The 23,502-nt window shown below is 39.6% G+C and overlaps 1 protein-coding gene across 1 annotated transcript in view; it reads left to right on the forward strand.

The window, feature by feature from the left end:
* LINGO2 (leucine rich repeat and Ig domain containing 2) overlaps positions 1–19,872 on the forward strand; it is a 512,233-nt gene extending 492,361 nt beyond the window's left edge. Inside the window, exon 4 of the mRNA XM_059412274.1 lies at positions 17,259–19,872. Within this exon, the coding sequence (XP_059268257.1) occupies positions 17,295–19,115 (1,821 nt within the window). The 5' untranslated portion in view covers positions 17,259–17,294 and the 3' untranslated portion in view covers positions 19,116–19,872. The remainder of the gene's footprint in view (positions 1–17,258) is intronic.
* Positions 19,873–23,502: the final 3,630 nt, after the last annotated feature.

The following is a 23,502-nucleotide window of genomic DNA, read 5'->3' on the forward strand; positions in this document are numbered from 1 at the left end:
GATGGATTTTCAGGTGTTTGCAATCTTTAGATAAGCTATCTAGCTGATCTCCGGCTAGCTGAAGCAGTCTCAGCTTGCTACTTCTCCGCCATCTTGACTCCTCCCCCCTCATTGTAGTTTTGATTTGCATTTCCCTGATGATGAGGGAAGTTGACCATCTTTCCATGCATTTGTTGGCCAACAATATGTTGTCTTTGGAGAAATGCCTATTTATGTCTTCTGCCCATTTATTAATTGGATTATTTGTTTTGGGGGTACTGAGTTGTGTAAGTTCTTTATATATTTTGGATATTAACCCCTTATGTTGGTAACCTACTCCCAGTTTGCTAACCCCAACTATTGATGGTCAAGAATTCAACTTTTGGTGCCAGGAAAACCCCTCAATAGAGGCATGCAATACCCTGTGGGAATGAACACAGTTATGGTGACTAGCATGGTGTAGATGGTGTTCAAGGTTTTTCAAGGGCTCTCATGTTGTCCCAATAGAACTGAGAGACCTTTGGTGATACAATAGGAAGTTGATTATGCTCTATGTTTTCGCACATTGCTATCATTCTACAAAACTATACTGACATCCCCCCCCACACAACCCTGAAAAGCTTTCTCTACAGACTTGTGAAACCCCTATCTGAAAAGTGCAGAGAAATAAAAGCTCTCCCACTTGGAATGGAGAGGAACCTATGTGGGGGGCAGGGCCCATCATTGAGGACTACAGTTCTGGGCAGCATCACTTCTGAATCCCCATGTTGGCAGCTTGGGACCTTCCACCTCTCAGGACCAAAAAGTACAAAGCCAACTCACTCCCTGGGAATATCACAGTTTCCATTTGCATGAAAAAAGACACTGGAGCCTTTAAATTGGCCTCACTGGTGAAAGGATGTTGGGGGGTAAGGGTGAATCCAGTTGGAATCACAAGGTCTGGGTGAGTGTTACCCCAAGCCATGGACTCTGGAGCAATGACTTGTTCATGACAGGAGTTGTTGGAAGATGTTCAGGAGGATTTTTGAATGGAGAGAGAGAGGGAGATTTGAGATGAGGAAAGGGATTGTTCCCTTGTTAAACAGACTTGCAGAAAGTCTCATGTCCCAGGTTTCTCAAATGTAGCTGTTCTCTTCAGGCAATTTTATCTAATTAACATCTATTTTTCACTTCTTTACACAGTAATCAGTGTTCAATTACTGGAACCCAGCTGCTGATGCTAAAAAGTACTGAAAAATCAAATTCATACTATAAATCCTTAAATGCCCTCATCATCTCCTAAACTAAGACAAAGGAATTTGATTCTTTGACTACTCCCTCTTTCTTTTACCTACATACCTTCATTCCCTTTTTACAAATCCTTTGTGATTTTGGTTCTATTCCAAAACCTATTACTGAAGGCCAGAGGGCAAGAGTCAAAAAAAACAAAAAACAAAAAGCAAACATGAACACTAACCCAGAAGTTTCCATCTAAGGATAGTAAGGGACTTAATTATTTACACATCCTAATATTTATTTACACGTCCTAATATTTATTTACTTTTAAGGAATCAAACTAATTTTGAAGAGCATTTTATCTAAAGTCACTATTCATGTGTGTATTTGCTACAGAAAATTTCATTCTCCAGAGGAAAAAATTGTTGTTGCCCATTTGCACAAAGGCATTAAAAACATGACTCATGCTTAATTAAATGGCTAATTAATTAAATTGGATAATGATTAATTTTTAGAAGGTCAAATTTCTGTCAAATTTTTCATGTACAGTATGAACATTTTATAACATGTTAGCTACCTTAAATCTTTAAATAAGAGAGGAAGGAGGAGGAGGCAGTAGGAGAGAAGGAAGAGAATGAAGAAAAGGAAAATGGAGGAAGGGAAGAGAAAAAGTGACATTTTATGTGATTGATGTGAAAAATGCAATTATACAGTGTCATTATAAAACTTAGGGGGTGGCTTTGCTATTCAAAGTAAAAAGAAAGGGAGAGCCAAGACTGGCTAACGGTTCCCTCCATGCCGAATATGTTGCATACTTCAACTCATTTAAAAATCTCAACAAACTGTTGAAAAACATGTATTATCCTTGACCGTAGGAAACAGGCTCCCTGAGCTTAAATGCCAGGATTAACAGAGTGAATCAGCAGTTGCAAAATCAAGCCTTAGAGCTGTTCAGTGCTGTTGCCATGATGTGTCTTTGTTTCAGTGGCAGACCATTATGTCCATGATTTCTTGATAATTGGTTGTGAATTCCAAATCTTTGAGCATGAACTCAGCCCCTAATTATAACATGGTTGATATGAAAATAGCCCAGCCCACTATACAAAAGTTTGCATGTTGGACTTCAGAACAACAATTGAGAGTCAGAGGCAGTGTATTTCCTCAAGAGTTAACAATTCATAAGCATCACTTTTCTCACAGCAAAACAAAACACAAAAATCAGTGATGTTCTGTTGGGGTTAAAATACAAACTCCTTACTTTTACAGTCTTCTGACTGTAAAGATATCATAGCTCTCAAAAGACAGGAGAATTTGCTGGATTCTAACTCCAGATCTCTTGCTTGATCTTAGACAATTTTTTTCCTAAAACTATATTAATCAATTACGATCAAAGAAGTTTTTGTTTTTGTTTTTGTTTTCAGATTTACACTGAAAGTACTCAGTTAGTTTTGAGGTCAGCATCCAGTAGAAAAAGTGTTACAGAGGAACCCTGGAACCCATGGACTATAGCAGTCTAAGACCATAAGGAGGGAAATGGACACACTCCCAGGACAGTGGCCATATATCCTCCTTTGTCTGGTACAGTCTGTTTCTCACATGTTATCCAGCATTATTCTGAATGGTGCCCCAACCCTTCACAGAAGTGTCCCAGTTTGGGTGGTATATTCTGTGGTCATTCTCCCTGAAGAAACCTAGATCACCAGAGCAGACACAGATTTACTTCCCACTTTGAGTTTCGCCATGCTGAGAACATGCAATATTAATCCAACATTATGAGAGGTTAGTAAAGCTAAAACCAATACATTACATAATGAATGTTACTTATTTAATGTACTAGATATGTTGAGAGACAGCAGTTCTTTGTTCCTCTGCTATGGTAGATTCTATGTGCAGAGATGGGTAGAGGAAGTTCAGCTAGGCTAGGGAGTCAGTGACAGACGTGGGCTTGAATCCTAGCCTTACCACTCGCAACGTGATTGGCCTTGATCTAGTTTCTCAGACTTCCCTCAGTCTCAATTGGATATTCTTGTAAGGACACAGAGATAATACCGCCTTCACTTGGAGTTGTTTTTAACAGAGTAACTCAGGCTTTAGATCTAAGGAAAGACCTTAGTTTAAATCTACTTCTACTGCTTCTTCGTTGTATAACCTTGTACAAGTAAATTCACTTAGAGACTCAGTTTCCCCATCTATATAAAATGGTAACAATAACAGGTGCTATGCAGGGGAGGGTGTTTTGAGGACTGAATAATACAACGCATATTAAAGTAAGCATGTCATAAATTTTTATTATCATTATTTTGAAATATAGAATTGTACAATCACAAGGCCTGTAAATAATTTGTACCAGAAATTAGTTAATGCTGCCTTTTTAAAAAATCTGGCCATACATTATTAGGTAATAATAGGCCCAGTTTAAATCAATTTTCTTAAGATTTCATATAATTACTCAAGATTTCACATATAAATTATACCCTTGAAGTGGCTGAGCTAAAACTTCAAATGACACGGTTTTTCATAAAGCAAAAATAACAATTGCTAGACTCCATTACCTTATGCAAGCTCTTCTATATGCTGAGCTCTTTCATACTTTGTTTTTGACTTTCTGTCATGAAAATTTCAGTTCGCTAAGCCATTTATTAGTTTTCCTTCAAGACAATTTATCCAGATGAGGATAATTAGCATGCATATTGCACGAGGGTAAATATAATACTTAAGATAATGTGATTCCCTATGATTCTAGAAATGTTTACCAAAATACAAATACACTGGCAAATACATACAAGCTGTCCTAATATGTGTGACTACACACGGTATCTATATGTATATACACACATACACTATACTCTATACAGCTTATAACATGGATAGTGTGTGTACAGACACACACAGAGCAAGTGCGTGTATATAATTTCCCAAGAGGCACACGGGCATCAATTCAAACGCACAGACATATTCCTGTATATGTAAGTTCCTCATCCCTTTGTATATATTTTCAACTGAGAGAAGTAAACCAAGAAATCAATTAAGATGCTGTTCCCTCACTAGAAATAAGAATATTCACTAAGACTCTATCTGTAGCAAGGGAGGCCAGGCAGTAAGATGGAAGGAGAGGTTGGGAGAATGACAGGAGCGTGGGAAGCTGAGTGTGCAGACAGAGGGCGGAGTGTGAGTGTCTAGTCCAGCAATTGTTAGATATTTGACTCTCCTACTGCTCTTTTCAGAATCCTGACAAATGAAATATTAGAAGTGGGAAGCTCGTTCCATTTAAGGCTTTCGTATATTTCCCAAAGTGTGGGATGCATTCCAAAGTGGATCTCTGGTTTTAGGTGGCACAAAACGGTTGTTAACCCTGAATTAATAGGCATAAAGTTATCCCCATTTAACTTCACTGTCTGTGCTCGGACTACAGTGAGGGGACTCAGTCTGAACAGCTCTGACTCCACATTCCCTGCCCACATGGAGAGCAAGTCTCTAGTGCCGAGCGTTGGAAGGAAAGAAATTTTAGAACAATATTTTGCTTCCATTATAGATACTTTTAATTCCTTTCCATTTATTAATTTCCATTCTGATTCTCCATTTAAAATTATACGTAAATGGTAGGACAAGGGACACACAGACTCCACAAAAGTGATGACAGTGGTCACAGGAGTGACACTGGCAAACATGGTGCTGCTGCTCTCCCCTCTGAGCAGAGGCTGACTGCCTCCACTGCCCACGCTACCGCGCTGAGCAAAAGAGCAGTGTCCTCCACGCTTCTTCCTTCGGGAGACTCCCAGGCAATCAAAAGCACGTTTATACAGGGAAAGAGCTACTGTGCAGATCTAGCTGAGGCTCGGATGTAGTTCCCTTTCCAGCATCCATGACTTTGAGTCCTTTCTTTCTAACTTATTCAGTCTGGGGATACCGTGGTCAGAAACTGCTATTCCAAGAAGGCACACAGGTGCAACTCCAAGAGCACAGATTCCACTAGCACACACAGGACAAGCACACACAGAACACATGAAACAAACAGGAATGAAAAAGGAGACTGGCATTCTGCCCTCTTTTAAGAAGGTGACCATTTAAATAACTGGTGAAGGCCATGGCAGGTCATGTCTGCAGACTGGTTATCCACCAGTGCAGAGGTTTACTGTGACTGAATTTCAAAAGGGTTTGCATCATGCTTTTATGTTCTTGTTTTTTCAAAATTAGTGTAATATAATGCACATTGAAAACATTTGTTGAACAAGAAAACAGAATTGATAGGTTGTGCTACAAAGAGTAGATATTCTGGTACTTAACATTTTGGTGTATTTCTTTACATTCTTTCAATGTATACAGGTATTTTCCCCTTCCTTATATTCATGGTACAGATACAAATTCATATCTCACTTTTTCAGCTTACATTTTCTATGTAAAAATCTTTCAAGTTAAATACCTCCTTACTGTAACAATAGTTTTAATGCTTGAATTAATACTCAATTTAAGATGACGAATCACAGATAAGCAAATTATTTCTTCATGATGTGGTTTTATGTGATATTTCAATTTATTTTTAAAAAATTTTTTATTCACATATGTTGTATTCTTAGCCCCAGGGGTACAGGTCTGTGAATTGCCAGGCTTACACACTTCACAGCACTCACCAAAGCACATACCTTCCCCAGTGTCCATAACCCAACCAGCCTATTCCTACTCCCCTCTCCCCGGCAACCCTCAGTTTCAATTTATTTTTAAGTAATAAAACATATCTGTGATGTTTAAAGTTATAATTTGATTCCAGTTTGGGTGAAGGATGTTAATATCAATTTGTTTACTGGCCAGAACTTCCCTACTACACTACGAGCTGTCTGAAAACAAGAATTGCATTTACTCCTCCCTGTTTCCCCAGCTCTGCCTTGTGCATAGAAGCTACCTAATATGTGTTTGTTGAACTGAATCAAGTACACTTTTTTCTTTGATAGTTTCTCACTCTTTAGTGGAGGGATTGTAAGCAATTACTTAGCAGTCCTTAGTTGCTAAAATAAGGGAAAGCCTCCAAATACCTACTTGGAAGCTAAAATCTGTTATGAATATCTTGGGATATAAAAATTACATGTTCTTGCTTTGTTTACAGTATAGCTTTGTTTTGTTTTGTTTTTAAATACTGCATTTTGTCTTCATTTTCTAATCTAGAAAGTAGTTAGAAAAATGATACAATTCCTGTCACTTAGGAACCTAATAAAGATTTAGTATGAATTAAGAATAAGTAAATGGGAATTTTAGATGCAATTCTGACACAGATGGGTACATCAATAAATGCCCAGCTGAATCTTAATGTGGCAAGACATGATTATGTTTGTTTCTTTGATAAGTTAAAAAAAAAAAAGCAGCCGAATGCAAAATTGCATCAATGATATTTTAGATAGATGCTAGAAACTTCAATATATCTTTATATACTAGATTGATACTTAATATCAGTTTGTATTTGTTCAGCCCCCCCATGTGGTTACATGTACCCACATGACTGAGTTCTGGCTAATGCAATGTGAGCAGAAATTATGAGTGCTAGTGTCAGGTCAGGCTCTCTTACCCGGAGTCCTCTTCCTTTCTCTGTATGGAATAGAAAGGACTTCCACGATCTAGAAGAGTGGGGAGACATAATATATACAGGCACAAGTCCCTCAGTGTTTTAGTGGAGCAGAACTAATAAACTACTGGTTTAAGCCCCTGAGAGTGCAGGATTTATCTGTTACAAAAGCCAGCAGAAATTTATATGTGCTCATTTCCAGAATGTTCCAGATGGGATTTAAGACAGCTATCTTGTCTGAACAGCTTTAAATAAGAAAGAAAATGTCTAGGTGCCTTCAGCACCAACTAATTAAAACCAGGTAATCTCCAGTCAGACTCCCCTTCATTCGTGAATACCCACACTTCAAAAGAGTCCAGGTTTTCATAGAACAACAGATAGTATTCAAGAATCTGAACTACCTAACAGAATGCTCCTCCATTCGATTTTATTTTCCCAAGGAAAATTTATTAATCTTATGAGAGAGAATTAGTGGTCCTCCGTGCTCAGGCATTTCACTGAGATCGGCCTGAGTGGATCATGAGGACTGAGCAATCACGGCAGAAAGGCAGGCAACCTTCTCTTCTTTTAACTTCCAAGGGAGGCACACATTTCATAGCTCTTTCTAACTCTACCTTCAAACAGATTTTTAAGTGACGTATTAGCAGGAATGTCTGCCCGAGATCATGATTACCTGAGTTTTCTCATTTGGACTCCGAGATACTGACCAGCCCTTAATATTCATCTTAATAGTCTGCTCCAGTGCCCTCAGATAGGCTGCCATGGAGGTGGCTGTGTCCATCAGGAAAGGTGGTTAGTGCTCCCGTCAACCAAGAAATTTTGTATGTCTAAAGATATGATCTGCCATTTCTCCAAATAATAACACTAATAATAGCCACTAATAAAACTCTGACTTTATATGCACCATGGCATTCTGTTCTCACAAGGACTCTGTGGGATAGTTCCTGTAATTCCCATTTTAAAGATAGAGTTAAGACTTAAACTTATTTTTATTTTGTACACCTGTCTTCTTAGCCAGCCCCTTAGACTGCCTTGCAGATCTGAAGATCACCTATCACATTTGTGAGGCCCTCAGCACCTCAAGCCAACTACCTTTTAATAATATTAATTTCAAAGAGAGATCTCAAAGGCAGACAAAAAGCGTTTTTCTCTTTAAAAGGTTTAAGTAGAATGTGCCTATTCTGTATGTCCAAGTATTTCTATGTAGGCCAAAGACTCAGAACTGTGGGAGAAGAGCAAATAATTTGCATTTCAAAGAGATGAAAATAATCACAAGAATAGAGGGCTCTCCAATTTGAGAAAAGATTAAACAGAAACTATTAATTAATGACTTAGGACAAGCTCTGCTAATTGTTTACTAGTCACTTGAATACCAAATGAACTCATGTTTTGAAATAGATACAGTCCAGTAGAAAGCAGATTCAGAGCCATGAAAAGAGACACCAAAGCATAGCCCAGGGGGAAAGATGGGGAAATTTTAAAAGGAAGCGTTACTTTTTTGTTACTTAAATAGTTGTTGTCGGAGATGAGTTTTATTTAGTGGTACTATATGAGAAAGGATGGAAGCAGCACGGGATAAGGGATAAGATGTCTGCCCATTAAAATAAAAAATTCTGCATAGAAATAGGGGCTCCATTTTTTTTTTCTGCTGTACTAATGTATTCCATCTTTCAAAAAGAAAGACATGATTTTAATATTACTTAACAATATGTTAAAAAAGTAGCCAGGCAGGCCTCCATGTTAATACAGTCGTACACTCTCTAACTGACTTGATGGTGTGAGTACTGGGTGGTGTTTTGTTTTTGAACTTTCTCATTCTGCAAGGGATCTTACACAAGCTGGCTACAAGTCAGGGGGTCAGACACAAACAGCGCAACGTGTACACTCTTAAACAGTAGATTGTGGAAGAGAACGGAAGAGCGCCTGCCCACCCAGCCCACTTCAGGTGGGATGCAGGGCACACGAGAGCCGAGTGACGGCAGTGCCCTGGCAGGGACAGATGACAGGACAGGGCGAGATGCAGAGGCAACGAGCCACGTGGATGATGAAACGCGTCTCTGGCCGTGGCCCCGGCTCCTGGGCCGCACGGTGGGAAGCCAGCAGGAGCTACTGTTGAAATCCAACGGCCGGCGCTGTGCTCACGCCTCACTCACAGATACACGCACATGAGCCACTGACACAGGCCGAGCGGTGAGTTCTCGGTCTGGGGGCATCAGGTAACTAGGGCTATATGACCTTTCGCAAATGACTCAAGGAGCAAGAAAGATGCTTCTCCTGCAATGGAGACAAAAGTACTTCAAACAGGCTGTGTGGAACCCTTACTAGTCTTCCACTGTAGTAAAGGGCATGATTTGACTTCCAACTTCTTCCTGGGAAATCCAGAGAATAAATGGTAGGCTAGACAGCCTCTTTTGTGGCAGCATAGAGGTGGCTGTTGGATTTGGATTATTCTGCACTGACAGGGCTCTTCTGGGCAAGCGAGTTTTCCCCATGCAAAATGAGGGCAACATGCATGAGTGCGCCAGTACAGGGCTTGTCTTGGGTCCCTTCAAGAATGCCAGCTGGGAAGGTAACGGGACCCCTGCAAAAACTAACCGAAGGTGACGGTTCCTAGGGAAGGTGGCAAGACCACTCCACTAGCCCACAAGAGAGATTCACTCCTCCAAATCAAGGGAACTACATCTGAGATGTCCTTTGATCATGTGAGTCCCCCAAAAGCCCCAGATTTTGCTCCATAGAAGGAACCAGTTTTAAAATCTGCCAGTCCAAATGCATACTAACTTACCTATGAAAGCTCCAGTTAAATAAGAAGTTTCCTGATCTTTTTACCTCTTGAGTCAATTATAAAGGGACAATAGGGAAAAAAAAATTAAGATGCTATCGAACTAGATCTAGATCCTGCCTGTTCAATTTACTAGTTGAATGACCATTTTATATTAATTTCACTGCATTAAATCATATTAATAGCTAATTTTCATACAGATAGATACTTGCAATTATCATTTGGTTGGAAGCCTATATAGATGATGTGAGATTTTAACAGTCTCTATCCAAGCAACTGGCAATCAGAATGCTATCTTCAGCTATTGACAGAACTGGCAATCTGCGTGCAATTACTTGAGAGGTATCTACAATGGTGGGTAACTGTTCACCTACCTGCATGAGACACTGAGTGATTAATCATTATGTCTGTGATTTTTGTTTAAAAAATAGTTACCTTGGGGCACCTGGGTGGCTCAGTTGGTTAAAGCCTCTGCTTTCGGCTTGGGTCATGATCCTGGGGTCCTGGGATCAAGCCCTGCATTGTGCTTTCTGCTCAGTGGGGAGCCTGCTTCCTCCTCTCTCTCTGCCTACCTCTCTAATAAATCTCTGTCAAATAAATAAATAAAATCTTTAAAAAAAAATAGTTACCTTGGGGACACCTGGGTGGCTCAATGGGTTAAGCCTCTGCCTTCGGCTCATGTCATAATCTCAGGGTCCTGGGATGGAGCCCCAAGTTGGGCATTCTGCTCAGCAGGGAGCCTGCTTCCCCTTTCTCTCTGCCTGCCTGTCTGCCTACTTGTGATCTCTCTCTCTCTCTCTCTCTCTTTCTGTCAAATAAATAAAATCTTTAAAAATAATTTTTTTAAATAAAAAATAGTTAGCTTGTAACAGAAAACACCATGGGTCCTCTCCAAATCTGGCGTTCAAGTTGGCCCTCAATATTCAAAGTTTCCATTTCTACCTTACCAAAACTGAGTTGGGAGAAAAAGGTACAAATACAATGCTTTAGAAGGTATTGGAGATCATGTAGAAGGACAAATTTTATTCTGTAGAAAGTTCATATCCAATTTTCCTGCCAGGTTAAGGACCTTGGGGTTCAATCTCAAGTTCACCTGGGGTCCTTCAAAGAACTTAGGTAACCCTGGTGAATTTTAAGACTTACACTGAAATTGATTTCTTAGTTCTCAGATGTTTTAAACAACTTTCACAACTCTTCAGGACCTGATTTTAGCACAGACCAGTATTTCTGAATTTATAGCTATCACCTCAGGTGTAGTTTCAGACTCCTTTATTCATTACATCTTTTCCTTTTCTTACCTACCTCCCTCATCACCCACCTCTCCCGACTGGGAAATAGCTTTCGTGGAAAAAAAAAAAAAAGAAAAAGAAAAATCCTGCCATTAGCTAGTGTGAAGGTTTAAAGAGATTTCTGTTCTCTCCATTTATTGTTTTGCTCCCTTGCTCAGTTGCCAGTTAGAGAACTAAATTAATCATAGAATTTCCAGAATAAACAATTTATCATTACCTTAATGTCTATCAATGTAGCTATTTCTCTCCTTTATAAACGTTCTTTTTAAACAGCATAGGACAACGATCATCTCTTTCCTTTACTGCTTGTTTTTTTGTTTTTAGATAAAGGTTGCTTAAAGCTTTTCCATTTCTCCTTATCACTGTGTCATCTGTTTGAGGACCTCTTTTTCCAATATTCACCTAATCTGTACTTAGGAAATCCAGGTCTTCCTTTAGCATGCCTTCTCAACAAACCAAACCATTATACCTTGAAAAAAAAAATTGCTAATGACCACTAATCTTTATGTGGTAGGCACTGCACATGGGCTCTCTTTTATTTATTTATTTAACAGAGATCACAAGTAGGCAGAGAGGCAGGCAGAGAGAGAGGAGGAAGCAGGCTCCCTAATGAGCAGAGAGTCCGATGTGGGGCTCAATCCCAGGACCCTGAAACCATGACATGAGCCGAAAGCAGAGGCTTTAACCCACTGAGCCACCCAGGTGCCCCTGCACATGGACTCTATTTAACCCTCACCTTATTTTGCTTTAGTCTCATGAATTAACAGAGACGTTAAGAATCGTAGCCATCATCAGCCTACCTATGTTTCACAGCCAACAAATGGCAAACAGACTTGGAGCCAGGTGTTTCTGGGTCCAAATTTTCATTATTTCTGTTCTTTCTTCTTTAAGTCTACTTCCTGATGTTTTTGTTTGTGTTTCTTACATTAATAGGACAAGCTTTTAAATAAATACACAGTGCACAAAAAGTATAAGTATGAAAATACCCAACTTCACATACTACTTTTAGAAAGGTGTAATCATTGTACCCGAGAGGCCCTTTGATCAGAACTAATAGAAAGGCCCTAGTCAGCTCCCCACAGGTTTTAGTTCCTGCTTTATTCTTAATGAAACAAAGTTCATCTTATCAAACCTTGGTCACAGTCAGACATGACAAGAAAGCTTTGATTGTAAGGTTTCTGCTAACAGTGAAAGCTAAATGGAGTCAGCAGTTGGCCCTTCAAGACTAAAACTGGAAAATATTTGTGATGAGAATAAAGCACAACCTTCCTCCACAGTTTCCAAAGTGCATCAAAGAACTATGATGAGATAGGGCCCCAAAGTACCTACTTTTGCCTCATTGAAACACCATGGTAGAGCAGGAAAGGTATTCCAGATCTGAAGGGAGCCTGTCCGCTGCCTGCTTGCTAAGTACTTATCCATCCTTCTTCATGATGGTCCTTAACTCTGAAACAAACAAACAAACAAACAAAAATTTAAGGAAAAAATTCCAGATACTCTCCATCTTAGTTGAGCTCCTTTCTGGTTAAATTGCAGCTATGACTGAATTAGCTACTGTCATTCCCTATATTAGACATACTTAGCTAGATTCAGGGATCCAAGCAATAAAATAAACGTTCCCTAAAGCATTACTGAAATAAATCAGAAACAGGATGTCAGTTATCTCCATATCTAGCTGGTGAGGTGCAGATTGGCCAAACTCTGCCAGAGAAGATTAACTCTCTAGCAGAATTTATAAAACAAAACAAAACAAAAAAACTCACTTTTTACCATCAATTCAAAATAAACTGAAGACTACAGAGTGTGTAATCAAACTTCTGCCTTGAACACAGAGTCCTATAAATGCAACAGAAAATACATTTTTCCCTGCTCTACTTTAAAAGTATTTGAAAAATGTTATTTTCAAGGAGTAAAAACATCATTAAGTTGCCCAGTGAACACACACGTGCTGGCCCACTGACATGCACATGGGAGGAAGCCAGGAATTCCTCATCCTCTACCTTCCCTTAAGCCTGCTCTCTCGGGGAATGACACCAAGTCTTATCCAGTTGACAAAAAGGCTAGAAATCATTTTGGCACCTTCCTCTCCTACATCCCTCTCAGTCCATCCATAACTAAAGCATTTCTCTGTTCTACTTCAGAACACATTTTCAATCTGTCCATTTACCCAAGCCTATTCCTATGACCCTAATCGAGACCACTTCTCTTCTGGCTTGAATTAATGCAACAGCTTTAGGAGTTTCAACTTTTTCCCTCTTGCAAATCTATTTTTCATGCTGCAGTCAGATTAATCTTCCCCAAATATAAATCTGATCATATCACTCTTTTGCATAAAACACTTTAATGTCTTGCTGTTGCCCTCGGGATAGAGTGAAAACAGCTTATCACGGTTTACAAGCCTCTTGTAAATCATTCCTCTAATTACCTCTTTGGCCTCTCTTCTGTTTCTCTCCTGTATTTGCTCCAGCCAGTTTGGGTGACTTTAATTCTCCAATCACAGAGGACTTCCATCGCTTCCATGCCTTTGTACTTCCCACTTTCTTTGTCTAGAACTCGCTCTCTCTCTCTCCATGGAGGATGATTGTGGGAGCTAGGGGGCGAAAATGGAAATAAACTGTTGCCAGGCTGTTATGCATTTTACCTGAAACAATTTGATGACACTTCTAGGTAGGCTATGATAAATTAAAGATGTATACTATAATCCTTAGAACAACAAATAAAAATAACATACATAAACATGGGCAGAAAGGCTAAAGAACTGAAATTAAAGATTAAATAGATTAAAGATTAAAATAGAAAAAGGCAAGAAAGAAACAAAAAATTCAAATAGTGACAGATAGACAACAAATAGCAAAATGGCTCCCTGGAATGCAATCATTTTAGTTAACTATATTTGGTATAAGTGGACAAAGCAATCTCACAGAAGGCAGAGACTGCAGAGATCATGGGACTGATTGAAAAACAAGAACCAGACACCTGCTGGTTATAAAAGAAACTAACTACAGAGACCCAAGTATGTTGAGAGTTAGGGATGGAAAAAGATACATCCAGAGAACACGAAGCTCAAGAAAGCTAGAGTAGCTACAGTAATCATTCAAAATGAGTTGAAGACAAGGAGTGTTACTAGAGACAAAGATGGACCCTTTCTACTAATAAAAGATCCGTAAAACAATCTCAGTAGGTTTCAAAGGATTGAAATGCTACAGAGCAATTCTCTGACCACAACAGAATTAAGTTTAAAAAATACAGTAAGACTCTAGAGAAGATCTAACTGCATACTTGGAATAAGCTAGCTCTATCCTAAGCCATCCATCAGTCAAAAGAAGCATAAAGTAAAAAAAAAAAATTGAGTTTTATATATGTGTGTGTGTATATATATATATATATATATATATATGCATAAAAACTTCTGAAATGCAATTAAGCCATTCATGGGTTTATAACTTTAATAGCTTATATTAGAAATGAAGGTCTGAAATCAATGTTCTCGGATTCCACCTTAGGAAGATAAGAAAACAAAACGAGCCAACCAAACCCCGATGAACCTGTACCAAACATCTGTGCACATTAATCAAATTATTTCCTTACAGTAGATCTTCAGAATAAAAATCTGACTCATCAGACCCACCCTCTTCCGGATGCAGTCGGTACGTTTACGGCACTGCCTGTAGTGATAGATGCACAGCTGTCTACTTGTCTCCCAGTGCCTCAACTTGTGTACATTAAATATATAATTTTTTGTGTGTCAGTCATCCCTCAATAAAGTGGCTTTTAAAAATTCAAAGTTAGGGGAAAAATGGTTCAAAGGGAAGCACTTACTGAACTTGCATGTCTTTAAGTTTAATGTATCCAGTAACCTCCTCACTGTTGTCCCTGAGCCTCCTGAAAGCTGTGCCTGTTCATATTTCCTCCATCAGTTCCTTCTACTCTTGCTAATTCTGGGTAAAAATAGGGATTAAATTTAGGTTGAAATGATATGTTCCTGTTGTTTAACCTGCATTTCTTCGCTTACTGGTGAGGTTGATCATCTCTTCCTACACTGATTAGCGGTTCTTAGTGTTTGTTACATTCATTGCCTCATGTTCTATTGACATTTACCTCTTTTCCTTGTTGATTAATAAAAGTTATTTAATACCAGACTGATCATGGTCTTTGGGTATTCAATGTGTATATTGTTTATTTGCTGGTTATGCTATTTTTTTAATGCATGCAGCCAAATAGATCATTTTCTTTCATGGTTTCTGGCTTTATTCATAGAAAATGCTTTTCAACTCTATTATAAAATTACTGAATTTTCTTCTAATACAATATCTATTCATGCATTCTCATTCTCAATTCATCTTGAATTTACTTTATTGGACCAAGTGAAGTTGTCTATCTTTTCCCATTAAATATCTAGCTAATCATTTGTATCTTTCTCACTGAATTAAAATGCTACCTTTCACCTATACTAACTTTTCAAATATACTTTGTTAATTCTCTACTTTGTTTCATTGACTGTATTTTCATGTAGCGTACTATTTTAAAACAACCCTACAAGATATGTAGGGTCTGTTGCCGTTACTACTGTTAAATTAATTTCTGGTTACTGTCATATTTGTCTTCTTTCAAAGAAAGTAATTTTGAATTTCTCAATATATACATAGATCAGAGATATATTTGGATCTGAAAAACAATGTCTTTATAATACTGAATCTATTACGTCTCTTAAGTTTTGTTCTCTTAGTAGGGCTGAGTGTCATATTCTGTGTATTTCTCATTAAATTTATTCTAAAGAATTTAATTTTTTTCTGAGATCCTGTGACTAATCATTTGTGAAGATATTTTTTAAATGTTTTGTACCATGTTAATTTATTCTTCTATTCTAATCATTCTTCAGGTACTTTAAACAATAGTTTGATCTACAAACAATGCTAGTTTTACCAGGTCCTTTCTAATAATACCAACTCCTATGTTCCTAAATAATGGATTTTGGAGCACTGTCTGAATCTTTGCCTTGTTCATTCAGGGGCACTTCTCTAGTGATTCACCATTAGGTTTGATCCTAGTTATGTTTTTATGGATATATTTATTTATATGTAGATATAGCTTTACATGGACATACAGACATATATGTAAACACTGTGAATGGAGAATTGTACTTTCAATGGCTCTTTTAGGAGTGAATACCAAAGTTGATCAGATACCTTTTTATCTGAAAATACTGTTTTACACTAATGAGACTTGTGTAAAATATGGTGTATGTGGATCAAGTGTCCCCCTCAGGATCTCATGTAGAGAAGCCAAGCTCAAGAATAACCCGTCTTACTATTCAGTTGAACAGTAAGTTCAGGGTCTGCCTATCTACTGTTAAAGCATACTCCCCTCCAGTATCATCTGATACCTATTTACATTCAGTTTAAGATGTTCACTGGGTTTGAATGTGAATATGAAAGGACAGTTCATTTATTATTTAAAAATTTTTTTCTTAAAATTATAACTCTTAAAGCATTTTCATCATCATAGCCATTATGGTGCTTTCATTCTGTCTCTTTCCTATAATAAACACAAAGCATACAAGGATTTTGAGGATTTTTTTCACTTACCTCAAAAAAGAAAATTTATGAAGGCATAAATTTAATGAGAAAATTTATGAAGGCATAAATGAAGACTTAACAGAATTCTGAAGGATGTATACCTTCTAACTGGCAGTTTTTAGTAGAAAGCTTATACATGACAGAAATGAAGCCTCAGCCTCTTGTATTCAATGTAACTTTGTACTTTGAACCTAAGAGCCTGATATCAAATGAAGCTTCTCTTAACTTCATTTTGAGCAGAGGATGATATCCCAGCATTAGAGATGTAGACACTGATTCAAACTGAACGTTTCCTCTTAGCCACTGACCTCTTTTGCTTGAGTGTGACTTCAAAACAGAGCCTTTTGTGAAAGGTGTGGTGTTGTGCCTCACGCTCTGTGCCAGGCAGTGTAGTAGTCTCTTTATAATTGTTAAATATCGACATCATCCTAATTCTGGGATGCTATTACTGTCATCCTCCTTTTACAGCCAAGGAAAACAACGTAAAGGGAGGTGCAACAATCTCTACCCCATGTGGCTAATAAGGGCAGCTCTCGGGCTTAATCCCAAATCGGTGTGGTTCCCAATCCATGGTCATTTCTGTGGCACTTGCTGCCTTACTGATGTCCCTTTTTAAAAAAAAAAATTTTTTTTTCACTTATTTATTTGACAGAGAGAGACAAAGCATGAGAGGGAACACAAGCAGGGGAGTAGGAGAGGGAGAAGCAGGCTTCCTGCCAAGCAGGGAGTAGGATGCAGGGCTTGATCCCACCATCCCGGAACTATGACATGAGCCGAAGGCAGACAGACACTTAATGACCGAGCCACCCAGGCACCCCTACCTATCCATATCCTAACTCAACTTCTCTTCCTGCCTTCTCCTGCAGGCCCCGTGACCAAGGTGTAGACTAAGAGGTGGAGTCATGCTTCACACGGCCATATCATGTTGGCAGCCATTCCTGGGTCTGGCTGTGGTGTTACTCTTCATGGGATCCACCATTGGCTGCCCTGCTCGCTGTGAGTGCTCTGCCCAGAACAAATCCGTAAGCTGCCACAGAAGGCGGCTGATCGCCATCCCCGAGGGCATTCCCATTGAGACCAAAATCTTGGACCTCAGCAAGAACAGGCTGAAGAGTGTCAACCCTGAAGAGTTCATATCCTATCCTCTGCTGGAGGAGATAGATTTGAGTGACAACATCATCGCCAATGTGGAGCCCGGAGCTTTTAACAATCTCTTTAACCTTCGTTCCCTCCGCCTCAAAGGCAACCGCCTGAAACTGGTCCCTTTAGGGGTCTTCACGGGGCTATCCAACCTCACCAAGCTGGACATTAGTGAGAATAAGATTGTCATTTTACTGGACTACATGTTCCAGGACCTGCACAACCTGAAGTCTCTAGAGGTGGGGGACAACGATTTGGTTTATATATCACACAGGGCTTTCAGCGGACTGCTTAGCTTGGAGCAGCTCACCCTGGAGAAATGCAACCTCACGGCAGTACCCACAGAAGCCCTTTCCCACCTCCGCAGCCTCATTAGCCTGCATCTGAAGCATCTCAATATCAACACTATGCCTGTGTATGCCTTTAAACGACTGTTCCACCTGAAACATCTAGAGATCGACTATTGGCCATTACTGGATATGATGCCTGCCAATAGCCTCTACGGTCTCAACCTCACGTCCCTCTCCATCACCAACACCAACCTGTCCACAGTCCCCTTCCTCGCCTTTAAACACCTGGTGTATCTGACCCACCTCAACCTCTCCTACAATCCCATCAGCGCCATCGAAGCCGGCATGTTCTCGGACCTGATCCGCCTTCAGGAGCTTCACATAGTGGGCGCGCAGCTCCGCACCATTGAGCCTCACTCCTTCCAAGGGCTCCGCTTCCTCCGTGTGCTCAATGTGTCTCAGAATCTACTGGAGACTTTGGAAGAGAACGTCTTCTCCTCCCCTAGGGCTTTGGAGGTCCTGAGCATCAACAACAACCCCCTGGCCTGCGACTGCCGTCTCCTGTGGATCCTGCAGCGGCACCCCACGCTGCAGTTCGGGGGCCAGCAGCCCATGTGCGCCGGCCCCGACACCATCCGCGAGAGATCGTTCAAGGATTTCCACAGCACTGCCCTTTCTTTTTACTTTACCTGCAAAAAACCCAAAATCCGTGAAAAGAAGCTGCAGCATTTGCTCGTGGACGAAGGGCAGACGGTCCAGCTCGAATGCAGCGCGGACGGAGACCCTCAGCCTGTCATTTCCTGGGTGACGCCACGGAGGCGTTTTATCACTGCCAAGTCCAACGGAAGAGCCACCGTGTTGGGCGACGGCACCTTGGAAATCCGCTTTGCCCAGGATCAAGACAGCGGGATGTACGTTTGCATCGCCAGCAACGCAGCAGGGAATGACACCTACACGGCCTCTTTAACGGTGAAAGGCTTCACCTCAGACCGCTTCCTTTATGCCAACAGGACCCCTATGTACATGACAGACTCCAATGACACCATGTCTAACGGCACCAATGCCAACACTTTCTCCCTGGACCTCAAAACAATACTGGTGTCTACGGCCATGGGCTGTTTCACATTCCTGGGAGTGGTTTTATTTTGTTTTCTCCTCCTGTTTGTGTGGAGCCGAGGGAAAGGCAAGCATAAAAACAGCATTGACCTAGAGTATGTGCCCCGAAAAAACAATGGTGCTGTTGTGGAAGGGGAGGTGGCTGGACCCAGAAGGTTCAACATGAAAATGATCTGAGGGTCTAGCACTCACGCTGTTGTTTCTGGGCCGGTGTTGGTCACCAGTGAGACAGCTGGCACAATCAATGACTAGGTTAGAAGGTGGCCTCGTGCAGCTGCCCTGTGTCAAAGCAGGGTCCATGGGAGCAGGAGGACTTCTCATGGAGACTCTCCACCTAGAGGGAGGCAGGCAGACACGTGTTGGAGCCCTTCACAGTGGGATACTAATTGTTTGCATTGCAAATATCGGCATTCTGGGGATCTCAGTAATGAACCTGAACCTTTGGCTCATGCTCATGGACAGTTACTCAACATTTTCTACCACGGCAAAAACAAAAGAAAAAAACAAGGAACAACCTACAATGTAGGATTTACATATTAAAAAGACACATTTGTCAAAAACATACTCTACGGAAAAATTTGTATCTATGATTCTCATTTGTTAAAGCCTTGCATCATACCATATTGTTGGTTGAACACCACAATGAAATCAATATATTCTTTACTCTTTTTTTTTTGAAACATATCCTGTATATGTTTTAAAGCAATATGAATGAGAGGTTGTGCTTTTAGTTACTCACCACTATAGATCCAAGTGTGATTTCACCTTCCTTTCCATAGAGATGACCCCGAGACTAGATCCCTGGAGTTATGGGCGGAGAGATGTGGGACCATGCATTTGTCTGATATAGGATGCCAAGAAATAGGGCCCAAGGCAAAACTGCTCAACTCTGTTAACTTCTGTTACTATAAATAAAGGCATGTGCCTAGTTTTGATACAGAATGGAATATTTTTTATACTTGTGATATCACCCTGGACCAGTTTACTGTAACAAAGCCCTCGGGTTCTCCAGAAGGTTGTGTGCCACTTAGTTGTACCTGTAAAATGCAAAGTAGGTGTTTGTGAGGAAGATCATCCGTTTAAACACAACTTGGTTTTCCTTTCATCAGTTGCTGCTAATGGGTTAATAGGAAGAGCACGTAGTTGTTATCTATACTCATAGGGTAATACTGACCTTGTAGCAGAGATCAAGGATTCGGATGTGCAAAAGCTATGTGGATAAGGAGTTCTCCTCCGATGCCAGCACAAACCAGGGTGACCCAGACAAGCAGCTGAGGATCTGCTAGAGTGATAGCTGTCTGAAGCCTGGACTGCTGCCAGTCACAGGAAGTAACCAGCTACCACGTTGATGTTTTCCATTCAGACATATACTGTACATACAGTATTACCTTGAATGGGTAACTTCAGGGCTTTTCCCTGCTTCCTTTTAGCTTGAGAATTGTCTTGTGTACACAAGAGGAATCCGTCTCATTTTTAAAGAGGTGAGGAGAAACAAGGTTAATTAAAAAGCACTGGTTTTTCTCTCTGTTGAGAGTAGAGAGAAAAACCAGGCTCGAGAGTCCTACAAATGGGTTAAATTGTGCAGGTACTTTGACCCCTCTGACCCAAGGATCTCTGTCCAGTTCAGTTTGTATCAATGACTGTTACTCAAAGTTAAAACATGATAGTGTTTGTTTGTTTGTTTGTTTGTTTGTTTTTTAATGGCATCCTGCCCCTACCACCAGTGATCTGGTTCAAATGAGACATAATTCTGTTTGGCTAAATGTTCAGTGAATGGCTTTCAACACATATATTCATATCTGAGAAAGCACTGAATGCAGAGTGGATTCCTGAAATGTGATCTATTTAATCAGCAAAGGACAGATGGGAAATGTCCATTCTTTGTTCATTTGAGAGGGACCTGAAGTGAGCCCCCTTTTGGACAGTGAGTGGGAAGTTTCTGAGGTTTGTTTCTTGACATACCGCCTGGGGGTCTGACTTTCAAAAAGCTGGCTTTTTTTTTTTTCTTTTTTATCATTTGAAATTTTGAGGAGCTTCAATAAAATTAAATTGACCCCAATAAAAAAGTGACAGGTCCAGAAATCGTTCTGCCGATTGGATAGGAGCACAGTTAAACCCCTTTCTCCCTTAATAAAGGGTGGAAATGAGACAGAAAGATTGAAGCATTGCCTCTTTAAGTCATTTTTCATTTGACTTTCCTAATGACTATCATAGATCTTTTAGAAATTCATTTTCCACTTTTGGAAATTACTTCATATTACATATCCAATATTACAAATCAAGACTTTTCTGTAACTCCTATTTCCCATGTGCAGGTGGGATGGGGTCTTTCAAACTGAAAAGAAAAAGTGGTGGGCTAGTCTTCCACGACGTAATAGAAACTACTTCATCTTCATTTTGCACTGTTGTATTTGCAACTCATTGTCCAACAACAAGAGAAAACATTGAGCAATTAATAAAAGGGCTTTGTGACTGTAGCTGTTCTTTTCTGTTAAATTAAAAGTTGACCAAAAGCAGCTTAGTAAATGAAACGAAGTTCAAATGAACCCATCCACAAAAAGATTAAGTGAAAAGATTTTGTGATTATTCCATTAGAAGAAGTGAGACTTCACTCTTTTAGGGACTTCCATGCTCTGATCTGTGGAACAACAGGTATTTGAGATATCAGCAAGCACTCTTCCAAAAGAGAGATTGGATAGACGACTAAATTGGAAAAATGCTGTGTTCTTTAACACCTCTTGATGTTTAAACATACATGAGCCTAATGAATTCTCTGCAAGTCCTATAAAAAAGAATTCTGTTTAATATTGCTCACCTTAGGGTTTCTCTATAATTTATTTGAGCTCAAAGCTTTTCCTTTTCTGATGTAACTATTAGCATTTTGAAAAACTGGAGTTCCGTCAAACCCAGTTTGGTTGACAATGAACTAAAGCTGTGCTTTTCCAAAGTATTCCTAAACCAGTGTTACCACTAAGAGCAAAACTACTATTTGAATTGGGCTCCAACAGATAATAAAAAAAAAAAAAAAAAAAAAAAAAAAATACCACCTGCAAACTTGGCCAGATATTTCTTGGAGAATTCACTACTTTCTGCCAGAAACATCACAGTAATGCATTTATTGTTAATTCAATAGCTACTTAATTTTCTCCATTCTCACTAGCAGTGCAGATCTTGGGTTTCTTTGTATATCTGTAAAGCTCTGAACGTGGGTTCTGTTAACTAGCTCTAGGGCGTAGTATGGAGTTACACATGAGGAATTTTCTCTTTTGGCTTTAAATTACCTCTTGATTAGAGCAAAGTTGACCAAGGTAGAGAATAACAGCTCAGAGAGCACACGGACCAAATTCTCTCCTAACTAGACCTCTCTGAGTCAGTCTCTTCCTAGAGGATTTGTCTTAAAGTGCTGCAAGAACTACAGTTGTTTGGCTCAGCACTTAGTTCTAGGTTGACCAGTTCAGTTGTGTGTATGTGTGTGTGTGTCTATATCACTTTCAAATAAATGTTTATTTTCTCCAGGCATTAAATCTCTAGAAGAACAAATTCTCTAACTAGAGCCCTAATAATCTGAAAGAATTGATCCATGTCTGAAATGCATATTACCAGAATAAAGTAACTCACCAATCTGACTTATTGTGTTCGTGGTGAGGGATTTCTACTTGTCCAGATTCTCCTAGTAAGTACTCACTTACTTAAACCTCATTTCATTTTCACTGCATTTATAGTTATGAGCTTTTAAAATATTCTCATAATCTGAAAATGTAAACCAAGAATTGCCAAGATTTACACATCCTAATTCCTGAGGACTTGGCTCAGATTTCTAGGTTTGCTCAAGTTTCTCAGAAATTTTGCTTCTCACCACCAACTCCCCAGTAGTATGAAGGCATTCAGGATTTGCTCTACAGAGTCAAGGGTCGATTCTTTTTTCATTGTTCTGTCAAATATTTTGCTCTCCTCAGTTCTCAGAGAAGCTCAGGAGTTACGTAATCTTCTATGATTTTTTTAGAAAAAGGATTATTTAAATCTCACCTGCATTGACACCTGGCTTTTGTCACTTGCCATGACTCAAGTAGGAACAAATATATTTATATTTTAGAACGTACTAAAGAGAGGATGTGATCTTGGAGAAGAAAAATTGAGTACAGTCCCATGTAAATTAACTTACCCTTCCGGGTTCTCCCTTCATCTCTGGGTCAAGACATTTGTTTTAACTTCAGGGACTGTGCTCAGAAGCTGTTCAGCAACAGGTAATATGTCTTGAGGCTTTCTAGGAAAGAAAAAAATACATCATTTTCAGCATAGAAGGCTAAGACTTGACAAAAAGACATTATCGAGGGTTTAAAGAAAGGTTAGAGAGAGATACTTGGATCCATTTTAATTCTATTTCCTCTGTTGCTAAAATTTACAGTTAAGGTCTTCTGAGAAAGAATCCTAAATTATGTTCTTCTTTAAATTTAGTTTCTGTTTTATCCCTATTTCCCATGTCCCGGTCACCTTTATGTAACTCACACGATCTATTCCAAATGGATTTTGTGACATGTGAACCTAGTAACAAAACCTTTGGGGC

Source organism: Mustela nigripes, chromosome 9, assembly GCF_022355385.1.
Source record: "Mustela nigripes isolate SB6536 chromosome 9, MUSNIG.SB6536, whole genome shotgun sequence".
Lineage (NCBI taxonomy): Eukaryota > Metazoa > Chordata > Mammalia > Carnivora > Mustelidae > Mustela > Mustela nigripes.